The sequence below is a fragment of the Leiobunum rupestre genome, chromosome 2 (assembly GCF_980474605.1).
Source record: "Leiobunum rupestre chromosome 2, qqLeiRupe1.1.hap1, whole genome shotgun sequence".
NCBI classification, from domain to species: Eukaryota; Metazoa; Arthropoda; class Arachnida; order Opiliones; family Sclerosomatidae; genus Leiobunum; species Leiobunum rupestre.
Window position 1 is genome coordinate 89,524,195 of NC_143385.1, and position 23,142 is coordinate 89,547,336.

General features: G+C 34.4%; 1 protein-coding gene across 1 annotated transcript in view; it reads right to left on the reverse strand.

Moving 5' to 3' along the window:
* Positions 1-22,897, reverse strand: part of LOC149960299 (rab-like protein 2A) — a 103,228-nt gene extending 80,331 nt beyond the window's left edge. The window contains exon 1 of the mRNA XM_090165224.1: positions 22,680-22,897. Coding sequence (XP_090021350.1) covers positions 22,680-22,795 — 116 coding nt within the window. The 5' untranslated portion in view covers positions 22,796-22,897. The remainder of the gene's footprint in view (positions 1-22,679) is intronic.
* Between the last annotated feature and the right edge of the window lie 245 nt (positions 22,898-23,142).

The window sequence follows — 23,142 nt, forward strand, 5'->3', positions numbered from 1 at the left end:
GTTGATAAACCTAATGTAGGTCTGTAATATACCTTATTTTATTTCACCTTTTTTTTGTTCAATCGAAAAGAAGTTCACATTGAGTTGGGAATAAATAGAGGTGCAACTAAATCTGGCTGGCGCGGGACCAATTTCTTTCAATAATTAAACTTTATCAACTTTATCGTTCTACCGTGGCGGCATCTGTCTCTGGTGGTGGCCACTATATGGCAATTGAATTCTAACGCGAATCTGACGCGAAATTGAAATGTATGATTTCTCGTAACAAACAAACCTTCGAAAATGTTTAAAAATAATTTAATTATGTCAACACGATCCTTTTTAACACAAGCTACGGTGAGTTAGCTAATATTTAATTATTTTTAGCCATATAACTTTACAAAATATAGATGGCGCTACCGCGAGGGGGTGATCACTCCGCGTAATCGGTGTACAGAGCCGTACCTTTGTCTGCACTAATGGGATTACGCGTAATCTTTGAAGTCCCTGCCTTTGGCAGTGCTAATCTAAGCGTAATCCGGTGTACAGACTTTCTAAGAGTGGTTAGCCTAGTGTTGTAAGTCGGAAAATTTCCCGCTCGGAAAATTTTCCGGAAAATGACCGAGGCCTTTTTTTCCGGAAATTTTTCCGTATTTTTCCGAAAAAAATAAAAAAAAGTTTTCATTCCATGATTAGTCTAAGATATTGTTTGCAAATTGAAATAAAGCAGTATTTTCGCCTCATTTTTTCGAATCTGAAAGTAAAACTAAACCTCTAGACCAGTTTAAACTGATTAACAATGTAACGCTATTAATGTTTTGTAGTATGTTTACTGAAATTAGACATTTTATATCGATAAAAAGTTAAAAACATTAAAAACCCTTAAAAGGTAATTTATGTTTAAAATTTTTATTTTTCCGATTTGCGGAAAATTTTCTGGAAAATTTTCCGCATTTTATTTTTCCGGAAAATTAACAACATTAGGTTAGCCCCTCGCGCTACCGCCTTATTATAAAGATGAATTTCGTACAGTCTTCTCAGACAGGTCCCGCGTAACCATGGCAACCGAAATCGTAATTGTAATTCTAGCAGTATTATTCCCAATTCAATGGAAGTTCGTTATAATTTCAGTTTAAAATTGGAGCTAAGCCTCGGTCAAAAGACGGTGAACGTGTTAAATTTGAGAGACTGGTACTTTCAAGCGACACCACATGCCAGGTGCAAATATACGGCAGCTATTTAGTCTCCGTTCGTAAGCTTTGTAATTCTCAACCTGTTTAAGGCATTAAAAGTCGCTAGGTGACTTGGTGCCTTGGGTATTAGCCTAGCTGATTATTTATTATGTATTTATTTATTAATTAAAAATACGACCTGAATAACCTGAACAGTTGGCCTTTGAAAGTCCTATTTACCTTATATTTTAGAATTTGCTGGTTTATACATAATATATTAGAAATAAACAAAAAAAATTATAATTATAAAAAAAACTATTAAAAAATGGGGTTAATAATAAATAAATTACTAATTACCTCTCCGAGGGGACTTTGTACCCTAGGACGGGTTATACAACCACCGTGTCTGTCTGTGGGTGGGTGGGTCTGTCTGTCTGTCAGTGGGTCTGTCTGTCAGGCCTGCGAACGCGTTCGCACTTTCGGGGCAAAGGGTAATCACTGCGTACCCAGTTTCTTAGAATCAGGGAAAAGGTTTTTCCAAAAGCGCCCTCTTTTTGTCATTGGGTGTAGTTTAATTTTTTAATCGGCCGGGATTCGAACCCGAGCCCTCTTGCACGACAGGTGAGCGTTCTAGCGCAGAACCACGGATACAATTAAGCTTCACTGAAAATTAAAAACTCTTCCGAGGAGAGGTATATTTTGGCTTGCCAACTTGTTTTGTAAATTGTGGTTCTTTTTCGATTTTTTTGTAGCCGCTTTTATGCTACAGAATAAATAGGTTTAGTCACCCTTACAGGGCCGTCTTTAGCTTTCCGGTGCCCCTGGCCTAATAATATCAGGCACCCTTTTTCATATTACTCGTCCTAATTGAATACTTAACAATCAAATAAGAAAAAATATTAAGGGGCAGACGGCACCCCTTCGGAACTCGGCGCCCTAGGGCTTAGCCTTACCTAGCCCAATGGTAAAGATGGGCCTGCCCTTAGGGAAACGCGAACGGGATAACTGGCACACTCCCGCACCAACCACAACGCCTAACGGGGCTTTTATCGAGCCACGGAAAGCGCCTTCCAAATAGCTAGAAGGTTGTCGTTTGAAAGAGCGAATAATTTGATAAAAGCGCCTCTCGCGGGAAAACTAGAAAAGCCCGAAAATTAGCACGGAGGCGGGGGACAAAATCTCTAATAATTGAAGCCCTCAATCCCTGCCATTTTTCGTCGCCGGAATTGCGAGCGATTCAATTATTAGGAATCTATAAACCCAAAATAGAAAATACATTGTTGAATTTTATGCCGTAATTATCTTTGCATGAAATCCTTGCCTCGAAATCCCGGCGTATGTTTTCAGAAGAGTTAGATCCTGCGGTTCGTACTAGGTAAACAACGATCTCGCAACTGACTTAAGCTTGTGGTAAAATATCATCATGCAAAAAATAAATTCCTTAAAGAGAAAATAGGATTATAAAATTAAAAAAACCTTTCTCGAATTGCTTGTTATTATTTACTAATGAGACCACTATTGTTCTAACATCTGGATTTGACAGCTGTTTGATCAAAGAATTTAGACCCCAGGAATGGAAACTGCAGCTCTATCTAGTATAATTTGATTGTTTCTAGCCTCCAAAGGCAAATTTAGGTTGACGGGCTTATTTCCGGTTCTATTGATTCGCCTAGACGGAGGCTCACCCGTCAACTCCAGAGCCGATTCTTTCGATTCCTGGGGTCTATATTCTTTGGTTTGATTAACCGCTTATTGAATTTGAAAAGTGCTCAGTTCAGTTAAGAAATTGAATTTCTCTTATTTTTATAAAAAATTATATTCCCTTAATTTTTCCTATAAAATGAAATTTACCTAATTTTTACAAAAAAATAATTTCCCAGATTATTAAAAAACAAAATTTTCCTAATTTTTACAGAAAAAAGAATAATTTTCCTGATTTTTAAATCAATTTATTTCTTTGATTTAAAAATAATAATTTCGCTGATTTTAACCAAAAAATTGAATATCCCTGATTTTTACCCAAAAAAAGGAATTTTATGTCTAAAATCTAACTCCCATGTTTGTATGAAACCTATTTAAAGCCCTATTTTTGTTAAAAAAACCTACACTGACATTGTGAGTGAGCTGCTAGTATTAACCTAATGAGAGCGAAGAAAATTGGCCTTTACCGCAAAACATAAGATAGATATCAGGGATATTAATTGTACTAAAAAATCTGGAAAATAATTTTTTTTTTGTAAAAATCAGTAATTGTTTTGATAAACATCAGGGAAATTACATTTTTTTTGTAAAAATCAGGGAAATTAATTTTTTTTGTAAAAATCAGGGAAATTACATTTTTTTGTAAAAACCAGGAAAATTACATCTTGTTTTTGTAAAAATCAGAATAATTATTTATTTTACAAAAATCAAGGCAATTATTGTTTTTGTAATAATCCTGGTAATTATTTTTATAAAATTCGGGGAAATTATAAATTTTTGTAAAAATCAGGGATTTTTTGGTAAAAATCAGGTAAATTGCTTTGTAAAAATCAGATAATGTTTTGGTAAACATAAGACAGGTATCAGGGATATTTTAATTGTACTTAAAAATCCGGAAAATTATTTTTTGTAAAAATCAGTAATTGTTTTTGTAAAAATCAGTAATTGTTTTTGTAAAAATCAGGGAAATTACATTTTTTTGTAAAAATCAGGGAAATTGCTTTGTAAAAATCAGATAATGTTTTGGTAAACATAAGACAGGTATCAGGGATATTTTAATTGTACTTAAAAATCCGGAAAATCATTTTTTGTAAAAATCAGTAATTGTTTTTGTAAAAATCAGGGAAATTAAATTTTTTTGTAAAAATCAGGGAAATTACATCTTGTTTTTGTAAAAATTAGAATAATTATTTATTTTACAAAAATCAAGACAATTATTGTTTTTGTAATAATCCTGGTAATTATTTTTATAAAAATCAGGGATTTTTTGGTAAAAAGCAGGTAAATTGTTCAAGTTGATTTAAATCAGACAACCCTGTTTATACTAAAAACCAGAATCGCAAATGTTACCTATAGAGTGTTTTTGTTTCACGGGAAACCACTGTTTTTGGGTCCAGAAAAAAAAAACAGAAATAAGCTTGTCTGAAAGTGACGTAAATCTCCATTTACGGATCTCTTCTTAGATGGCGTATGGTTTTCGTGGCAATAGAAGCGAAGCAATATTATCTGAGTTCGTACGCAAACAAATTAATCCAAATTATGGACCACATCTTCTCTCTTACGGTTCTCATAATCTTATAGTCGCTCGTTTAACCGCGAGTGACCCCTCGGTTTCTGTAATACCCACTTATGTATTATACCTTTCGCTGTTGTTTGCTATTATTAGCAGCCGGCCATATATCATTCTGGCCATCTAAGATTAGTTCTTTTTTAATAAGAGTTATCTGATTTAAATCAAGTGAATTTTTAAAAAATCATTTATTTAAATCAAGTGATTTTTTAAAAGATTAACTTGATTTAAATCAATGATTTCTTTAAAAAAACTTGATTTAAATCAACGATTTCTTTAAAAAAACTTGATTTAAATCAATGATTTCTTTAAAAAAACTTGATTTAAATCAATGATTTTTAAAAATTAACTTCAAGTGAATTTTTAAAACATCAATGATTTAAATCAAATGAATTTTTAAAAATCATTGATTTAAATCACCAATTATACTTAAATGTATTAATGGAAATATACAAAAATAGGCTGTCTAGCTATGACAATTCTGAGCAAACTAAATTAGATTTTGTTATTAAAAAGTAATTAAATTTAATCCAAATTTTAGTTTACATTAGCGTTCCATTCAAATTTAAATAAAATAAATCGATTTTTCAATTTAAATCAAAAATGAAATAAATCACAACCACGATTTTAATTTTTGCACTCTAATTGTAACTACCCTGGCTACTGAATTAGATTCTCTTAAATCGAGTCAGCTAACGCCAATATTCTTTCTATTTTTAAACTGCAAGAACAGTTGGCTAGTTTACATTAATCGGATTAAACAGTTAAAAATAAAAATTATTCTTTAACCGAATTTTTAATCTGTTTCTTATCCGAGATATTTTATCAGAAAGAAAACGTTTTAAAAAGCTTTTCGTAATGACTTTTATAAAAAACATTTTGGCCTAAAATTAAAAAAAAACTTTATCTAATTGTTTTTTATTATTTACTAATAAGACAACATAATATTGTTCTAACATCTGTTTGATTAATTGCTTATTTAAATTAAAAATCCGTTCAGTGAAGAAATTTACATAAGGCAAATAGATTTGATCTGATCGGATATCCCTACGTTTTCATGGTGGCAATTAAACACGAAATTCGGAAAATTTCCATGACGTTAACTTTCAAGCTTGACACGGGTTTAGCCCTACCCAAAAACCACTGTTTAGAATTTGTATACTAGCTTCGATCTTTGCAAAATCTATTGAGCTCTGACGTCCGGCTCAGCTTATGCAGAAAGACCGAAAATGAGTATCCTGTTTAAAACAGCTCTAGCTCTATTTCAAACGCAATTTAGTCGAAATAAATAATGTAACAGAAAACCCTTTCTTTTGTATTCCGACGATTGTTTGCAAAATTCCGTGAAGGAATGGATCAAAACGAGATGTTTTTGTTTCGTTCCGTTCAATAAGCAACCCCACATTCCAATTTAAACCAAACCCAGCATATCAAACCCGTGTTCGTGCGTTTTCAAGCTTAGACAAATCGGAATATCTGAGAAAATAAGGGTACATTACTCGTGTTAGAGAAAACACGTATTAACTCTTACACAAGTGTTTTCACGCAAAGTAGCACGGATTTTGAAATTCGGTTTACACCAAACACGAATTTTCTACCTCCATGAAAAGATTGTCTATATAATAACGGGTTTCCTCAGCTACAGTTAGAGATGAGAAGCATTAGCTCAATTTTTAAATTGTGAAAAATATCTTTTAAAAGCTCTTTGATTAACTGACTTAAAAAGTATATCAGCTAACATATTAAGACATGACATCAAATATGAGCCAACACAAGTTAAGCCGACAGTCAATTTTGAAATGAATATTTCACCATTTCATTTAAGTGTTTATTTTCACTTTATGTAACATAAAGTTTTTGAAATAAAATACGTATATAAGCCTAAGCAAAAGAGACGTAATTACCAATAGTGTGTCAATCGGACCTATTTCTAATGAATGTTACGAGCGAAATACAAGTTGGGAGGGGAGAAGGGAAAGTATGCCTTTGGGGAGGGAAGGAAGTTAAAACCAACAAATAACGCCTCGTAGTGAGGAACGGAGGAACTAAGTAGGACTGGTCAAAGTTAAATGTACTTTTTGATTTTTTCGTCGTTCTGTGGAGATGCTATCGCCATCTACCTACGATATAATACCTTAGACTAAAACCAGATCCAGAAAGGCGACAATAAATAGTCTTTTATGTGGTCAATCTCGCGTCGAGCATTCATTAAACCTTTAGCATACGAAATCACAGGGATTGTCACACTTTTGGTAATTATGTCACTTTTGGCCTAAGTCTTAGCCTTCTTAATAAAAAAATTTATACATGCAAATTTAACGAAGTATTTTATTTCAAAAACTTTAACCACGCATATAGAATTGCTAACTAACTAATATTTCTAATTTGATTTTGTAACATAATAACTGATACGTACTGTATGCCATAGAAGCATTTTCTTTAATAAAACCAAGTTAAAGGGCCACACCGGCGTTTGAAAAATCCGGCCCGAATTTAGCACGTGGTAGCTGATACGACCAATCATATTCTGAAAACTAGCGCGTGAAACAGGTCAAATTCGAACGCCGTTGTAACGGAAGTTAATGTAGCGGATTCTACAATCTCGTGCCTCTCGATCGCGAAATTTTGTTACCATGGTAACATTTTTAATAGCACCAAGAATATAATAATTTTCCGTTAATGGGTTTACTTTTTGCACGTTCCTTGTGAAACAAGATCTCTCTGAAATCCCTATTGGAAATGTTACGCAGAGGCAAATTTGAGCAGACATGGGCAATATCACTAGTGATTTTTAGAGATTCACTCTCACTCCAGAGTGAATGTGGAACTAAATAATAATCTTCACTCTTTGCCACTCTCGCTTTTCGTCACTCGCCGAGTGCACTCTTCCCCAAAGAAGGAGATTAGTCAAGGTCACCAAGTTCATTCTTATTTTTGGCAGGAAACTCGAAATTTAAGCCGGGAAATTTCATTCGTCCCAATAAGTATATATTAGTCTCATTTGCTGTTAATAGATGGCGCTACGCTCCCCAGTAAAGTAATTAAATTAAATTTAAATTCAAATTTCCCGCCTTCTTTGAAAACGATAAGAGTGAAAGAGCTGACCTTGACTACCTTCGCTCTTTTCCCCACGAGCGCACTCGACGAGTGACGAAAAAGTGAAAACCCTGCTAGGGAGTGGAGTGAGAAAAGTGTAGGGGAAAATAGCTCGCTCAAATTCACTCCAAGTTTTGCCCAACTCTGTATTTGAGAAGCGTTTCAATTGTTAATAAGCCTTTGAAACAAGCTAGCGATGTTGATTTCTCAGAACCTCAGGCATCATTACTTGGCCATTACACCCAGCGCTCAGCTGCAGGTTCATTCGAGACGAGTGCGAAGTTCATTATCGGGTTAATTCAAAATTGGTTAAAGAGATTTATAGCCCCTGTAAGGAAACTTAATTGCTTCGAACGCTATAGGGCAAACAGCAGCTACAATCCCTGCTGCGCTACCGGAAATAATTGGCCTTCCCGCGATCGTAATAAGGTGCAGAAATAAAAAAGATACAACTATTAAAACACAGCACGTGAAAGCTATTTTTTTGGACTTAAGGCTGTGTCAGAAATAAGGGCTGTTTGAACAATGGGCTACGGCAGGAATCCAAGGCTGCGTTCAGCAGCGCTCATCGGACTCACCGATTACTAATCGGTGACATCGGTTTCCTACTGTACGCTTTTTCACGTTTCCGGTTTTGACGTCACGATAGTCATCGGTTACTCACCGAAGTCATCGGCTGGAAGAGTCGGTTTTTCCGATGACTGACGTCATTACTGACGTAAAACTACTGTAAAAGCTACGGCATTTAAAAAAAACACCGATGACTGAATACAGCAACTTACGACGTCATTATGACGGAAAAGCTCATCGGTGGAAAATATCAAATCCATCGGGTTTTTTTCCTTTGACTGCTACTGAACGTAGCCCATACTTCTACTTGGAATGCTTATCCTGCCGTATCGCGTATGGTAAGATCACTCTGACGGCTTTGGCCCCGCCTACGAGATTAGAAATCCCCTCTGCACGCGCCCCCCTCTCACGTTGTTGTTTGTTAAATTAACATAGTGACGTCAAAAAAACCGTCAGCCACATCGAGACGAAAATCTGCCGCGATAAGCATTCCAAGTAGAGGTATAGATTCCTGACTACGGCGATCATTAACGCGAAAAATACCGTTAGGCCTAACGAAGAGTTTTTGCGTCGAATCTCGTAGTTTGGCTCGTTTAGAAAACTGATAATATTGTGTGTATAAAGTGTGTCGCTCCATAAGGGGATAAGCAAAAGGGAAAAGATTTATTGTACGTCCCTGTTACTGAGGATTTGTTGATAGTGATTGAGCCAAAATTCCTGACTCTGAGATATCTCATAATTTCTAACCTGGGGGGATCTTGTCATCGGGAGTTGTCTCATCGCATATCCTAGTGGTTCTGAGACGAGAAAAACGATCGGAAACTGCCCGAGAGGAGACGAGGAAAAACGTCACAGGCGTCCACTTACATTCGCGTTGGATGACGTCAGTTTTAGGGAACCAATGAGATACCAGATCGAATTCATTCATATTAGAGGGATGTAGCGTACTTTTTCAGCATGGAGGGTGATTTGGAGCAGCGATAGTCATTATCCCTAAGCAGAAATATATATCAAATACATTCTTGGTAAGTTTATCCCCGCCTGGTTGACTACTGGGAGGTCTAGTAACGGGAATTGAACTCGTAAACATATCATTCAATGCAGAAAAATATAATATAGGATTGACCCTAAATCTTGTCCAAATTTAACTAATTTTATTTTTAAGAATTTCAAATCAAATTTTATGTTTTCGGATAGAGATACAGACATGGGCAAAATCACTAAATAAAAATCTTAACTCTTTGCCACTCTCGCTTTTTGTCACTCGCCGAGTGCACTCTTCCCTAAAGAGTGCGATTAGTCAAGGTCATCAATTTCACTCTTATTCTTGGCGGAAAACTTCAAATTTAAGACGGGAAATTTTAATTCGTCCCAATAAGTATATTTTAGCCTCTTTTGCCGTTAATAGATTATAGATGACATCACGCTCTGCAGTAAAGTAATGAAATTAAATTAAAATTAAAATTTCCCGCCTTCTTTTACTAGTCTTTAAAATCGATAAGAGTGAAAGAGCTGACCTTGACTAACTTCACTCTTTTCACGCTAGCTCACTCAGCGAGTGACGAACAAGGGAAAACCTCGATCGTAAGAGTGGAGTGAGAAAATTGCAGGGAAAAATAACTCGCACAAATTCACTCCGAGTTTTGCCCAGCTCTAATTCGGATAGGAAATTTTCCGTTCATTTCTTTCTATCCATCTCCCAAAATCATTTGAATAAAAAATTATTTGTTGCATATTAAATCGTATAATAGTCGCGAATAATGTCCATAAATAAACAGTTAAACGATTTTTTATAATTAATTGAAATTTTGGCGGTTAATATATCGGGTTCCCCGAGCTCTAATAGATATAAAAGTGGCTATCTCAGAACCTAGTAAGTGCCAATTTTGTTAATTTCGAGTTAGTAATATATTCAAGTATAAATACAAACAAAAAAAAGTAATTATCTCGAATTTATAAAATGGCGCTTACCAGGTTTTGTCATGGGACTGCCGAAAGAATGGGGCAGACATCAGGAAATCAGAAACCAGTTGGTGGAGTGCTTCTAATATGTCTTTATTGGCCCTTTTAGGAAATTAGTCTGCAGGAAACCAAACCATCCGCTTGAATGGTCGACTAGCCTTATTGTCTATTTAATATCGTATAGATATCAGCATAAGTAACATAATACTCATGCATTTTTTCTTACTACATCCTTTCTTCATTAAAGATAAATCAGTAAAACGACTCACAATTCTGTAACCCGGAAGCTTAAAGCTACTGTCGGCTCTACCATTGCCACCTGTATTATGAGAAGGCCCCTGTTATTAAAGATAGCCATTAATCAATCCGATTCTTCGAAAAACGCGACTTTACTGGAGAGCGTGGTGCCATCTATTAATGGAAAAGGAAGCTAAATTTCAATTTAGCAAAATGATAACGTCGTCAGAGAAAAAATAGATAAAAATTGACAAAAAAACATCAAAATTGAACAACTTTTGATCAATTTGAGGTCAAAATCCCATGTTATTTTCAATGGGAAAATTTAATATTTTGTGTTGTCAAAAACATTTTTCGTTGCCATGGCAAAACGGTTGCCCATTGTATAAATTCCCTTTAGGATTTTGCATGATAGATGAAGGTCTACCAATCCCCCGAGTTTGAACAAAATCGGTGGGTTACACTTCGGGATGTCTCCTTGTAAGTTGAAATAGATAATATTTTTATATTATTCTAATAAAAATATAGTAGTTAGTAGATTATTCTAACGATTTTATTTCATATTTGTGAGGATAAAAGAACCAAAGCATTGTATTATTATTATTCTTAATTTTATTATAATTATTATTAAGTGGTAATATCTGAAGATTAAACCTTTTATATTGATTATAATTGGTTTCTTCTAGTGATTTAAGTCGGAAAATGTTACTTTGAAAATTACCGAGGCCTTTTTTCTGGTAAATGTCCCGAAACATTTTCCGAAAGAAATAAAAACGTTTTCATTAAGTGATTAGCATAATATGGTTTTCAAATTGAAATTTTGCGGCATTTTCGTATCATTTTTTCTAATCTAAAAGTAAAACTAAACCTCTAGATAACTCTGGAATAAAAACCCTTTGAAAGTAATATATGTTTCCATTTTTTATTTTTCTGATTTCCGGAAAATTAACAAGTCTAGTGGTGTCTGGAGAAACCAACTGTAAACAGATAAAATCAAGGTCCTGCAGCTAAAAATTTGTGAATTTATTAAATTAGGCGGTGCTACATTCACATAGCGTGGTCTAACACTTTCTCTCATTGGAGGAATTTTCACCATCTTGGAAAATGGCGTTCAAAATCAACAACATCACAAGTCGTTTGACGTATTTGTTTAAACGAAGAATTTATTTCAACTTTGTAGAAAATTGGTACAAATATTGTTTTGACAAGAAAAAGGGTGACCACAGGAAACCCTCTAATTTTTTAAGGAAAAATAGGAAATTTATATTCATTTTATAGAAAATTATAGGAGTTATTTTGGAGTAAATATAGGAAATTACAGGAATAATTTTAATACGGATAAAATAAATATAGGAAATTACAGGAATAATTTTAATACGGATAAAATAAATATAGGAAATTACAGGAATAATTTTAATACGGATAAAATAAATATAGGAAATTACAGGAATAATTTTAATACGGATAAAATAAATATAGGAAATTACAGGAATAATTTTAATACGGATAAAATAAATATAGGAAATTACAGGAATAATTTTAATACGGATAAAATAAATATAGGAAATTACAGGAATAATTTTAATACGGATAAAATAAATATAGGAAATTACAGGAATAATTTTAATACGGATAAAATAAATATAGGAAATTACAGGAATAATTTTAATACGGATAAAATAAATATAGGAAATTACAGGAATAATTTTAATACGGATAAAATAAATATAGGAAATTACAGGAATAATTTTAATACGGATAAAATAAATATAGGAAATTACAGGAATAATTTTAATACGGATAAAATAAATATAGGAAATTACAGGAATAATTTTAATACGGATAAAATAAATATAGGAAATTACAGGAATAATTTTAATACGGATAAAACAAATATAGGAAATTACAGGAATAATTTTAATACGGATAAAATAAATATAGGAAATTACAGGAATAATTTTAATACGGATAAAATAAATATAGGAAATTACAGGAATAATTTTAATACGGATAAAACAAATATAGGAAATTACAGGAATAATTTTAATACGGATAAAATAAATATAGGAAATTACAGGAATAATTTTAATACGGATAAAATAAATATAGGAAATTACAGGAATAATTTTAATACGGATAAAATAAATATAGGAAATTACAGGAATAATTTTAATGCGGATAAAATAAATTTAGGATATTATAGGAACGTTTAAGTGAATTTATAGGAAATTATAGGAATAATTTTAATAAAGATAAAACAAATGCTTTTAAATTAACTTTCTTTCAATAATAACATTACATTTAATATGAAAACATCACATACTTTGTGACTAGATAAATGTATTAAAGTAATATTACATTTTCATTTTAAAACACCCGCGAAACTTTTACGTAAAAGCTAATGGAATTAGTGCTTTAGTAAAATCAAGGATTCTGGTAAAATGCTGGTTGTTTTGGAGCGCCTTCTATCGAACTTTAAATTTAATTGAAAGCCAAGCCGCAAATAGCGAAAATATGGGAGATTTGTCAAATTATCGGAAATTACAGGAAGACCATCGAAATATAGAAAAATTATAAAACACCATGAACAAATCTGTCAAAAAATAATTATCAGCTAGGCTAATACCCAAGGCACCACCTTAGGCCTAAGTCATCGAGCGATTTTAAAGCCTTTGATTCAGGTGGCCGGGTTACAATGCGTAGGAGGGTGGTGGCAAGCCCTGCAAGCCACGCGAGCCAACAGCTCCCTACACTAATGGAATTGTATCGAAGCTCCGATAGACCTCAAGCCGCAAACAGCCAAAATATGGGAGAATTTTCAAATTAAACGAAATTATGGGAACACAATCGTAATATAGAAAAATTAAAAATATTGGAAGTGTGGTCACCCTGAACCAATTATATGAAGTAATGCTATCAAAATCTCTCACTAATGAGCGCTGAATTATGGAATTACATTTAAGCTCCAATTGATCTCAAACCACAGCGACTTCTGGCGGTGGAAGTACTAATTAGAAACCCAAAGTAAATATATAGTTCCAGGCTGAGTTATCCGATTCGAAATTACGTCTATATTATTAACCTTTCATAGTTGAAAAGCGCTACTCGAGTACTCAGTTTCAATTTTGGTTTCGACCCGAAATAATATTAAAACTGAGTGCTTCAGAAAAGGAAGCCTATTTCGCTTCTGCAGTTTTGTGAATAATGACCACCGAAGGCTGTGATGTCTGACATTAATAATACCTCCTGCCACTTGCTGGATGGGCTAAACTAAATTATATCATATAGTCCTCCATAAGTCAAGGTTTCGCGTAGAAGAGATAAATTGCAACGCGTTGGAACAGTGGCGCCATCTCCGTTTCAATAATTGCACTAAAAACTAGTTTTGAAATGGGCTCTCATGGCAAAACCTAGTACACCACATTATTTTTAAATTCGAGATATATAAAAAATTGATTTTGATTTTCATTACTTCTTATATGTTTATTTAAACGTTACCTACTACCATAAGTGGATCATTCTCTCTAAGTGTACAAATTCCGGGTGTCGGTCGAGTATCTTAGTCTGGGTTTCGTGACGTCAGAGCTTGTATCAGGGCCGTAACCAGGGGGGGTGCCACACGGGCCGTGCCCTACCTGGAATTTGAAGTGCCCTACCTAGAATTTTGAGATGTAATTGAAATCTGAGGAAAGTGCCCTACCCAGATATTTTGGAGATCATTAAAGTTTTTCAGTTGTACGCATTTTTCTTTTTCTTTTTTCTTTTATTTATTATTATAATTATTAATATAAACAAATAAAATTATAAAAAAAATATAAACTAAAATTTTCCATAGTCTATATATCTCTCTTCGTCATTACACCTGATATACAAAGATATTTCTATCGTGTGAGTTAAACAGTGTGTACCTACCCCACTCGAAAAGTTAAGATTATGAACTTGCAGTAAATCTAATACAAACGGGGCGCCCGTCACTCGTTACAGGCATAGCTGCACACCAAGACTTGGTCTCGCGCTCAGTGTCACCAAACGTTTTGTTTGGCCTTAGTCTCGTCTCGGTCTCATAAGAATTTCCCCAAAAACACGAGAGCTCGTCTTGGGCTCATAAGTTTGTTTTCCGAAATACGAGAGCTCGTCTCGGGCCCATAGATATTTACCTAACTACAAGAGCTCGTCTCGGGCTCATAGTTTTTTTCCTAACTACGAGAACTCGTCTCGGGCTCATAGTTTTTTTCCCCTAACTACGATGTGGAAAAACGGCCACATAAGCGTCTCTTAAAAATTAGAAGGTCTCATATCGGGCTCGTTACAAAAATATGGTATCAGTTGGACTTTATAATATTACTCTGCTCAGGCTCACAGCAATTTACTATATTTGAATGGTCTCATCTCGAGATCACAAAAATACGCTATATTAAAATGGTCTCATCTCGGTCTCACATTAAATGAACAAAACGTTTTGGTATCTTCTCGGGCTTGAATCATTTTCTTAATAAAGCTTGGGCTCAGTCTCAAATCGAGCTCGGGCTCTTAGTGTGAGACGAGCCCGTTCAGCTTTGGTTACAGTCTCTGATTGACTGCCCATCGCACATTGGATGACAGTTAAAACATTATAATTTTCATCAATAGGCCTTTCCATCAATTTTTTCTACGTGCTTTCACTGTTTTTTCTACGTCACCCACCACCAATTTCGCTCAAACTAAACAAAAAGTTGGCTGTACTTTTTGCATTTTCCGGTAAAAATTTCTCCAAACATTTTACGCGGAGCTCGGGTTAGGCTTAGTGACTTCGGAATTCAAACTGATTTTAATTTATTTTTGATACTAATTGAATGAATTATTATTGCAATACTTATATCAACTCTGTGAAAGTATTGTTAATATATTTATTAGCTAATATTTTATGATAAACAACAATTAATCTTAACCCGATACACTAGTGTGGCTGTCAATGAAATGTTAAGCCTTAGTTCACAAGACTATAAGCATAATTGTTAAACATCATCGAAACCATGTAAAATTTTTCGTTATTTTAAATATTTAAATCCCCTCCTATTATGACTAGTGAAGTAAACGAAATATTTTATACTTTAAACATTTGATATAACAAATTTATTAAAATTACTGGGATTAATTTTAATCCGCCCTGTTTTGTAAATACTTACACTCGGCAGCAGACGACATACCGATCTCAAGAATCGAGCGAGGGTAAAAACAAGGAGTAATATATATAACGTTGATCTAAAATATCCTTGCAAAAACAGTTTTCCTTCCCCGTAACGAACATTAGGAAAGGTCTATTTAAAAATATACATTGCGGAGCGCCTCGCTCGCTCATACTACGCCACTGAAAACAGTGAGTTAAGTTAGAAGAATCCACCTATGGACTGTGAGAAGGATGATAAAATACGCGAAAAAGTAGATTAGTCCATAATTAAAAGGGATAATATAGCTAAATCCTAAACAAATTTGAAGAAATTATAAAACTTACTACTAACTCGTACCCAATAGGTCTTCGAGCAAAAAACGCGAAACTCGGATCAAATAGATCTTCGAGTAATAAACTAAATTAAATTAAATTAAATTAAATTATTAAGTTTATTACTCGAAGATCTATTTGATCCGAGTTTTGCGTTTTTTGCTCGAAGACCTATTGGGTACGAGTTAGTAGTAAGTTTTATAATTTCTTCAAATTTGTTTAGGATTTAGCTATATTATCCCTTTTAATTATGGACTAATCTACTTTTTCGCGTATTTTATCACTGAAAACAGTGCCCTACTAGTGCCCTACTCAAATTTTAAGGCTGGTTACGGCGCTGGCTTGTATAGAAAGCAAACTCCAGAGAGAAAATGTTTGAAAATATTTCGGCGGAGGCGCCACCGAGTGGTCAAGACGGCAACTAAAGGGGCGTTTATTGAACAAAACGCTACCGTTGGATCTGAAACTGACCTTGAACAAATATGGTAAATTCAGAGTAAAGCTGAGGTGATACACAGAATAGGGCGGTTGTAAAGGGCTGCCAGACCGACCCTGACAAAGACTCTAGTCATAGGTAGCATAGCGTTTTGTCTACTTAGAGAGAATGATCCACTTATGCTACTACTTATAGTATTTTCGATATATGCAATTGTTTTCATTATATTAAATATGCATTAAATAAATCGCATACCTGGCCCAATTCGCGCCAAACAGACCTGATCAATACGTGTTTCTTAATAATAACTATAAGCAGAAGTCTACAATACAAATCTCCTATGAAAAGTTCTATTCGCGACCGAAACTAGTCTAGGTAAGTGTTGGACATCAGGATATTTCTTTTAGTAGGCAGCCTGATTAGTGAGCCTTCTATCTTAATTTATTTTAGTAGTCACTGACTAGTGGGGTAAAAATGGGGGTATAAAACAAGAAGGACAACCAACATTTTGCTTTACTCGTCAGACGGTCAGAATTAAAATATGAGTTACTTATCACTTGAGTTACATGATGTGATTTTTTTAAATAAAATGGGATTGATAAACGATGAATTTATGATACGCCATATTCCTTATTATTTATGAATTTTTACTAGTAAAATTGATTAGTAAGCCCTCAGATTTCGATTAATTTTAGTAGTCAGAGCAATAAACACAAATGTAAAATATAATTATGGTAAATTAATTTAAAATTTAAATGAAATTATATTAAATAATTTTAGCAGTCAGAGCAATAATTTTAGTAGTCAGAGCAATAATTTTAATAGTCAGAGCAATATTTTTAGTAGTCAGAGCATTTATTTTGGAAGGCAGATCATTAATTTTAGTAGTCAGAGCATTTATTTTAGTAGTCAGAGCATTCATTTTGGAAGGCAGATCATTAATTTTAGTAGTCAGAGCATTTATTTTAGTAGTCAGAGCATTTATTTTGGAAGGCAGATCATTAATTTTAGTAGTCAGAGCATTTATTTTAGTAGTCAGAGCATTCATTTTGGAAGGCAGATCATTAATTTTAGTAGTCAGAGCATTCATTTTGGAAGGCAGATCATTAATTTTAGTAGTCAGAGCATTTATTTTAGTAGTCAGAGCATTTATTTTGGTAGTCAGAGCATTTATTTTAGTAGTCAGAGCATTTATTTTAGTAGTCAGAGCATTTATTTTGGTAGTCAGAGCATTTATTTTGGTAGTCAGAGCATTTATTTTAGTAGTCAGAGCATTTATTTTAGTAGTCAGAGCATTTATTTTGGTAGTCAGAGCATTTATTTTAGTAGTCAGAGCATTTATTTTAGTAGTCAGAGCATTTATTTTAGTAGTCAGAGCATTTATTTTGGTAGTCAGAGCATTTATTTTGGTAGTCAGAGCATTTATTTTGGTAGTCAGAGCATTTATTTTAGTAGTCAGAGCATTTATTTTAGTAGTCAGAGCATTTATTTTAGTAGTCAGAGCATTTATTTTGGAAGGCAGATCATTAATTTTAGTAGTCAGAGCATTCATTTTGGAAGGCAGATCATTAATTTTAGTAGTCAGAGCATTTATTTTAGTAGTCAGAGCATTTATTTTGGTAGTCAGAGCATTTATTTTAGTAGTCAGAGCATTTATTTTAGTAGTCAGAGCATTTATTTTGGTAGTCAGAGCATTTATTTTGGTAGTCAGAGCATTTATTTTAGTAGTCAGAGCATTTATTTTAGTAGTCAGAGCATTTATTTTGGTAGTCAAATGCCGTGGCTAGTGCCTTATGTCCAACCCTGTTCTAGGTGGCGTAACGGCGCTAGCTTCTCCCTAGGAATATGAAGACTAGCCTGTTACATCCTCCTGGCTTCTCCGAGGTTGCGCCTATGATCTAGCGTCTGCTACAGACCAATTAAACAGTCACAAGAACTTTTTTTCTTAAATAATCTTATCAAAGTATAAGCGAACGATGCAAAAATTATATTAAAATGCAAGTATCATTATTTAGAAAGTCAAATTTACGAATGACGATGAGGAAAAACTAATAGCGTCTGCTTTAGCCGCTACCTGCTTTTCTTTTGCCGCAGTGGCAACATCTCTCTTTGCTGTAGGACGGGACTTGTTTTGTATTCGGAACTGGAACGAGTTTAGGTGGCATCTAATAGTTCGAAGTTTCATTTAAATCAAGGAATACCTCTGCGTATTGTTCCATACTAGAGTGACTGAGAAAAATCAGATCACCTCGGGTAGGAATCGAACCTACGACCTTTGGGTTACCGTCCCAACGCCACTACCATTGTATTTTAATTTGTTAAGAACCTATTTTTGGCCATTTTTATATACATTGTGTGATTTAAAACAATGATTTTTTAAAAATAACTTGATGTAAATCATGATCTAAATAAAATTGATTTAAATCAGCTAACCCTGTTTCGACGATAGCAACAAGACAAATTGTAACTAGAGATAACTGAAGATTAAATCTTTGAAACACTTTATAAGTTTTAAAGAGGTTTTTACACACAAAAATGATAAGTCTTCCCACTCAAATACATGTCGTAAAAAACCATTACTAGACCGACACAGTTATATAGTACCACGTTGGAATTCCGTTGTTAATCGATTTGACCTTAGACAAATAAAATATTCTTCAGAAGAGCTCTCCAAAACCGTTGCCTACGTGTACGGGAAATTTCTTCAATTAATTTCTGACATTTTGTTTCGACAATTACGACCACTAGGTTATCTCGTATCTGGACCCCGTTGCCTAGGCAACAGCAAGGTTTCAACGTTCAAGAGTCAAGACCCAAAAAAATATGGCGTTATAAAGTGAGAACTGTGGCATTTAAAGAAATTTGGGATGTAATTTACATTTTTAACTTCTGTAATTTAATTAAATTGAATTCCAAGCAAGGCGAGGACACATTTAATTAATTTAAATGATTTTAATATTATAGTTTTCTGATATAAGTATACACTTGGAAAGTCTAAGGAAGATTTTTACAACCGTGATGAAGCTCGTAGAAACGGCCGTGCCTTAAAGCGGGAAAACTCACGAGAAAAAAACTCGCGCCTCGCTACCCTCATTCGACGAAAACTCGTCATTAAGCCTAGTCATGGTTATTATATTATTAGCTTACCTGCTTATCTCTTTTATAACCATACGAATACCTGAAATTAGGTATCACTACACTTCTTTCGCGAAGAACATTATAATTACTTTAAAATATTAAGTACGAAAACAAATTGAGGTTTTTAAATCCATTGTTTTATAAGCCTTTTTTGCGCGGGAAGATCGCCTATTTGTAACCATGACGACGCATTCTTTTCGCGTCAAACCTCGAGCCAAATTATCAGCTTGGTTACAAATTGTTCTGGGTCAATGTGTTTCCGGTATTGATTAAGGGATTAGAAGGGCATTTTGTATCTCTAAAAGACAGAGGTGCGATAAAACAACGTTAAGCATTCGTTTTACAATGGCCAAACACGATGTTCGCCGAACAATGGGAATCTAGGTACGCTAATCATTAGCTTCGTAAACGCTGCTTCAAAGCGCCTTTGTGAACACGCCGAAAATAACTAACCCGCCCGCTTTTGTATTATCAAACGTAACATAATCGTTGATAAGTATAACTCTGTATAATATTTCCATAAAAAACACATTAATGAGACCTAGTTTAACACAGGGCATACAATAGACCTTTCCATAAAATGTTCGTTACGGTAAGAGGGGAAGGAAAACTGTTTTTGCAAGGATGATTTAGATCAACGTTATATATATTACTTCTTGTTTTTACGCTCGCTCGACTCTCTAGCTCGGTATGTCGTCTGCTATCGAGTTTAAGTATTTTCAAAACACGGCGGATTAAAATATATCAAATGTTTTAAGCATAAAAGCATTTCGTTTACTTAAAGGGGAACGGCCAAGCTTTTCCAAATATGGCCTTATTTCCGTATCAAAAGATTAACAAGACGTTCAATATACTAACACGTACCTTTTTTATCTTGAAAAAATATCTTTTGGCCCAAAAAGTTGAAACGAAAAATAACGGCAGGTGTTTGGGTTTGAATTTTCGCCGCCATCTTAGGGGCTGTCGCCAGCGCCCCTAACCCCGTATGAGCGATTTGCGAACTAGCCTAACTTTTAAAATCGCGAAATTTAGTCTTAGGTCTCTTATAACTGGAACGCGCCGCGCGTGAAAAACAATTTTTTTGCGTCTTCAGCAGCGCGCGCTTTTCAATTTCCCGAAATTTCTTTATTTTATTAAAAATTAACCACTCAATATTTTTGACGCGGTTTTCGCCATACATTTTAGTTTTTAATCGGCTATAGGTCTATCTAGCTGGTTAAAGCTTGACCGTTCCCCCTTAACTAGTCATAAAAGGAGAAGATTTAAATATTTAAAACAACGAAAAGGTTAGCACGGTTTCGATGATGTTTATAGCCTTGTGAATTAAGGCTTAACATTTCATTGAGAGTCACAGTAAAGATGGTTGCTTATCATAAAATACTAGCTAACAAATATTTAAGTATTAGCAATACTTTCACAGAGTTGATATGAGCTGGGTTGTAGGGAGATGGTTCGATCACTTAGCAATTCTACCGTCACAGGAGATTTTGGCTAAAGAAAAAGTGGTAAATAGATGGCGCGCCCGACACTGTGTAGCCCCTTCAGACTTATGGGCGTTCCCCCATTTCATAGAAGTACTGAGGTGCAGCCTAATTTATAGGAGAAAGCGGGAAATTTAAATTTTACAAGCTAACTGCGATCGCTTTAATTTCTGTTTCGTTTCTACACGTGCGAATTTTAAAGAAACTTACTTTTTTAATATTTATAATTAATTAGCGAACATTAAATTTTAGTTTCTCAGAAATTTATTTGAACTGAAATACCAAATTTGTACTAGAATTGATAAAGGAATATAACTGACCGTAGTTTTGCCATAGAGGAACTATCCCGGTTTTGCCTTTTGGCTATTAATTATAGTCCGCGCATGTCGGCAATTTACCGGTTTGGTCGTGGAAGACGTCAACTCAGCGTGAGAGACTTTTAGCCCTTTTTTGGGTCGCGCTGTAACCCCAACGTATTTTAATTCTGTAAACGAATTTAAAATCAAGATGTTTCACGTCATAGCCCCGTCTTTTCAAAATTTATAATTTAATCAGTAACGCCGAGAAAATATAAGTTTTTGAAGCCACGAAATTACGGTTTGGAGTAGTGTTGTAAGTCAGAAAATTTTCCGGAAAATGACCGAGGCCTTTTTTCCGGATAATTTTCCGTATTTTTCCGAAAAAAATTAAAAAAATTTTAATTCCATGATTAGTCTGATATATATTTGTTTGCAAATTGAAATAAAGCGCCATTTTCGCCTCATTTTTTCGAATCTGAAAGTAAAACTAAACCTCTAGACTAGTTTAAACTGATAAACAATGTAACACTATTAATGTTTTGTAGTATTTACACTAGTTTGGAGGCATTCATTTTCTCTCAAGTTTCTCATGCGCTACGGGAAGTTCGTTTTAGGGTTCGTTCATAAAGAACGTAAGGAAGTGATAGTTTGTTGTTGGGTGATCCATAAATAAGATTGACAATTATGTTTGAATGAAGATAAAATTAATTTTCGAGTTTTAATAAATGGTCACATATTATAACAAAAACAGTTCTCCAAACTGAAAAAAACTGTTTAGAGCTCTTACCAGTTAAAGTCTTAAAGGTCTAATTTTATATCTTCATATATTTAGTAATGTAGTCCACCATACATTCAGCCTTCCAAATGACAAATACCCTATTTCTGGGACCGATGTCTATGGCCATATTTTTAACCGAAAAGGGTCTATAAATCTTTATTCCTGTACATCTCCTAACATTTACAATTTTACTCCCTTATTGTTCATGGAGGCGTATATTTTTTGTGAACTTATATACGCCAATTATCCCTAGGTTCTGTTAAACCTGCGGGCAGAAATATGATTCATACTCCCTTTAAAGAAAATACCTCAATGACATACTTACGAGCGGTTAAGTTACGCATGGTATTATCAGCTAGAGCGATTGACACAAAGCCCTTAAACAGATTAGTGGTAAAACTATTTGATAAGAAAGAAAAAAGGTAAACATAACTCCTGGCTTAGACATAGTACAAGATAGAATAAAATATCGTAATCGATCTACAGGTACGCGAACGACGACCTTGCCTAGCTTTAACCGAACGGGAGAGTGGGAGTGTCGAGAGACAATTTCAATCTCTTTTCCGCCAGAAAGCGGTCCTCGATCCCCCCTTAGCTATTAATAGCGTCGCCAACATCTGCCGCTACCGGCATTGACGCTTACGATTGTTTCAAACGGCGCTTTCCCGGCGGGCGAAATGTTAAGCCTTGGTTCCGTCGTTCTTTGCTAGTTTGACGCAATGTCTCTGTCGGTGTTTGTTTGGCGTGGCCGCGTGTAACTAAAAACATTGAAAAATCTTACTTGGATTTTCCGACGGCGCTGTCTCCCAAACAAATAACTTTAACTCGGGAACTTCCGTCATCGTTAGCTTCTGTATAATCGGGATTCTCGTCCTCCCCGTTGTAGGATGTCGCCATTTTGATACGTATAGGGACTAAAGCGACACTTTCATAATTATCGATTAATCTATTTAACGGACCAGACGTCCACTTAATAAGGTACACAAATGGAGAAAAGCTCCAATGGCAGGCCAAGGGCAGAGGCTTAGAGTGAATAGACGACGCTTTTTAATTGTAATCTTTAAAATCATTAAATCGGCGATACAGAGGCGACATCTATCTTCAAAAATGGTTTTCGTGTTATTATTTAACACCATTATTTAATATGTAGTTAAGGGAAATCTTTTTTTATTATTATCCGTGTGAAGTAATTAATTGATTGATATTCGGGCGTAATTATCGGTGTTAGTCAGGCTCAAAACGTT